Below are 2897 nucleotides of genomic sequence, written 5' to 3'. Positions count from 1 at the left end.
ATGCGGAATGCTACATCAATTTTAGATATTACCCATCGGGCTTGTCGATTAGTGGTAAGGTGACAGAACCATTTGGAGGCGTGTCAGTATTAAAGGGGACACGACCATTTGCAGCTGCATTTGGAAGAGTGCCTTATCAAGGGTTGCAAAATATACCGGAGTCTCTGTGTTGAGACAGACAAGAGCACCTTCGCATCGTTAACACCACCAAAATAATAAACCGGGTGGAAGAAGATGGCAAACCTGACCAACGAAGTTGAAGATGGCACTTACATCCCGTTATCTCTGGTGGAGAAAACCTTGAAGATGTCTTGGGGAGTAATTGGGGTCGTAGGGATGATGGCTAACGCATTCGTCATCTTCATTTTCCTTCGTGTTCCCTCTCTGCGCTCGATCACCAACATGTTTCTCATAAACCAGTCTCTGTTGGACTTTGCCAGCAGCGCAATACTAGTAGCCGTAAAGTTTACCCCCGTCAAGTGGCCACTCCGCCTGGGCGCTTTCAACGACTTCGTCTGCAAGGTCTGGGTGTCAGAGTACTTAAACATGGGGGTGGTCGTCGCCTCAACCCTGAACTTGATCTGTGTGTCGTTTGAGAGGTACTTTGCAATCGTACACCCGTTGCTTCACAGGGACTGGCTGACCGAGACCAAGGCCAAGGTTGTGATGGCCCTGGTTTGGGTTTTGGGCTACATCTCCGAGCTAGTCTGGATGGTAATCAACCGAGCCAAAGATGGCTTCTGTACCATGGTGTGGCCGAGTGCGACCTACCAGAATTTCTTCGGGTTTTACTTCATCGTCCTTGTGTTCATCATGCCAGTGTCGCTGATGACGTACGCTTACCTGAGAATCTTGGTGTCGCTTCGCCAGACTAACCCGGCTCTCGACAACGCAACGTCAGCGTCCGGTCCTGACGGCGTAGGAGGCAGAGCGGCAGCCATGTCCAAAGCGAGCAGGAACGTCCTGAAGACCCTGGTGACTGTTTTCTTAGCCTATGTATGCTGTTGGTTGCCCCAGCAATGCATGTTTTTCATGTACACCATAGGCCTGCCCGTCGACCTGACGAGTAACGGCTTCAACGTCGCCATGGTACTCGTCAACTGCAATATGTTGGTCAACCCCTTCATCTATGTGTTCCAGTATCGGCAGTTCATACGGGGTGTCAGGGAGACTTTTCGACGGAGGAAGGCGACCGTCGCTCCAAAGTCTACAACACCGGCTACCGACAGAAGGAGGGTCCCCGCCAACGGCACCTCAACGAAGCAGTCGACGTCAACAAAGGTTACAACCTCTACGTCAAACACATAGCATGAAATTTGAAATTTTAATCGGGAAAACGTATTTTTTCTCAAAATGTCTGCACAGTTTCATTGCCGGAACATAAGTTCTTGTACAATGCCTTCTTTATATCTGCTCTTGAATTTTATGATCTTGATGAAAATGAGCAATGTTGTAATAAGATAGTGCAGTTTTTTCTCACCATTTTAAAAAGCAATTTTTTTCTCACCAACAAAGGACATATAAAAGGGGTAGATTGAATTAAATGAAAAATTATAATACATTGCTGTAAAATAAATACTTTATAATATATATATATATATATATATATATATATATATATATATATATATATATATATATATATATATATGCGTTGTTACATCATTGTCCTAAAGTGGTGAAAATATGCTGGATGGCAGCCTGTTTTTGCTAAAACTTAACTTTACGGACATATTTAGTCATAAAAATTAACTTTTTTATTTGCTTGTAAATACCAAGAAATGGCAAAATCAGACAATTTCAAAATAGATCAGAAGGTGTTCATGGTATTTATCTGCAGAATCAGTCTCAAAGACACCAATGACTGGATGCTTTTTTCTTGACAAATTTGCTGAATTAGCTTACAAAAGAGAAGTGGTTAATGTGGGGAAATGACTCTCTCAACATCATCTGTCTTGTTCACAGTCACATGTCCAATTCAGCAAAAATAGTTTTACCATCTTGACCGCTATTCACAACACGTTAGGCAAATATTTAAATACCTTATTTAAATACCTAAATATAAAATACCTTATGCTGAAATTGGTTTTGCACGTACAACTTTTCTGAGTGATGTAATGTGATGTGAGCATTTGCTGTTATTGACACCGGGATTCAAGAATTACGAAAATTACAAAAACAAACTCTGCGTCATTCGTAAGATAGGTTTGAAGCTGAGCCTGACAATCAATTGGGAAGAATGATGTATATGGTAATGTATTACTATCGAAAACAAAAGACGAAACACTTAAACCAAAAGACATTCTCTATTATTAATCAAAATCTGTGGATTGTAAATATATTTAGTAAAGTTTTAATTTCATTACCTCTTCTCTATGTGAAACAGTAATTTTCAATATTGTATATGATTTGAATTTTCTCAACGTGGATTTTTCAGATTTAGCCAACAACTGTAATGTTTTTGTTGTGGTAATAATAATGCACATTGTTTAAAAACGTTACTCGTGAAATCTAAAGATTACTTTGAGGTAATAAAACATGAGATGGGGAAAAAAACCTCATATGGTGTTGAGTGCATATCTTGATTATATCAGCAATAGTATTACAGTTAAGTTGAAACATCACTAAGGATTGGCTGTTTCCTGAGCCTTCAATTTGGTGATTACTCGTTTGGCTTGCTCAAGCACAGGAAACAAAGTACTCCGGGTGTTTAATGTTTTTGTTTTTGGACCAATCGCATAGCCTGTAAAGTTTGCCTTGTTTGTAAGTTCGCAACGACCATGACGCAGGTCCATTTACATGTAAATGTAAATCATATAGAGTGACGTAGAGCCCGCAGTCGTGACTTGGAGACTGGAATTGGATTGTATTCATGCATTGCCGTGAAAATCGCCGTT

The 2897-nt window shown here is 40.5% G+C and overlaps 1 protein-coding gene across 1 annotated transcript; it reads left to right on the top strand.

Annotated features, from left to right (window-relative positions):
* The first annotated feature begins 234 nt into the window (after positions 1 to 234).
* Positions 235 to 1308, top strand: LOC139152854 (allatostatin-A receptor-like). Its single transcript, XM_070726206.1, has one exon. It carries the CDS (start codon positions 235 to 237, stop codon positions 1306 to 1308), a length of 1074 nt encoding a protein of 357 aa, XP_070582307.1.
* The last annotated feature ends 1589 nt before the right edge of the window (positions 1309 to 2897 follow it).

The sequence above is a fragment of the Ptychodera flava genome, chromosome 16 (assembly GCF_041260155.1).
Source record: "Ptychodera flava strain L36383 chromosome 16, AS_Pfla_20210202, whole genome shotgun sequence".
Lineage (NCBI taxonomy): Eukaryota > Metazoa > Hemichordata > Enteropneusta > Ptychoderidae > Ptychodera > Ptychodera flava.
This window is presented reverse-complemented; position numbering and strand designations above follow the sequence as displayed.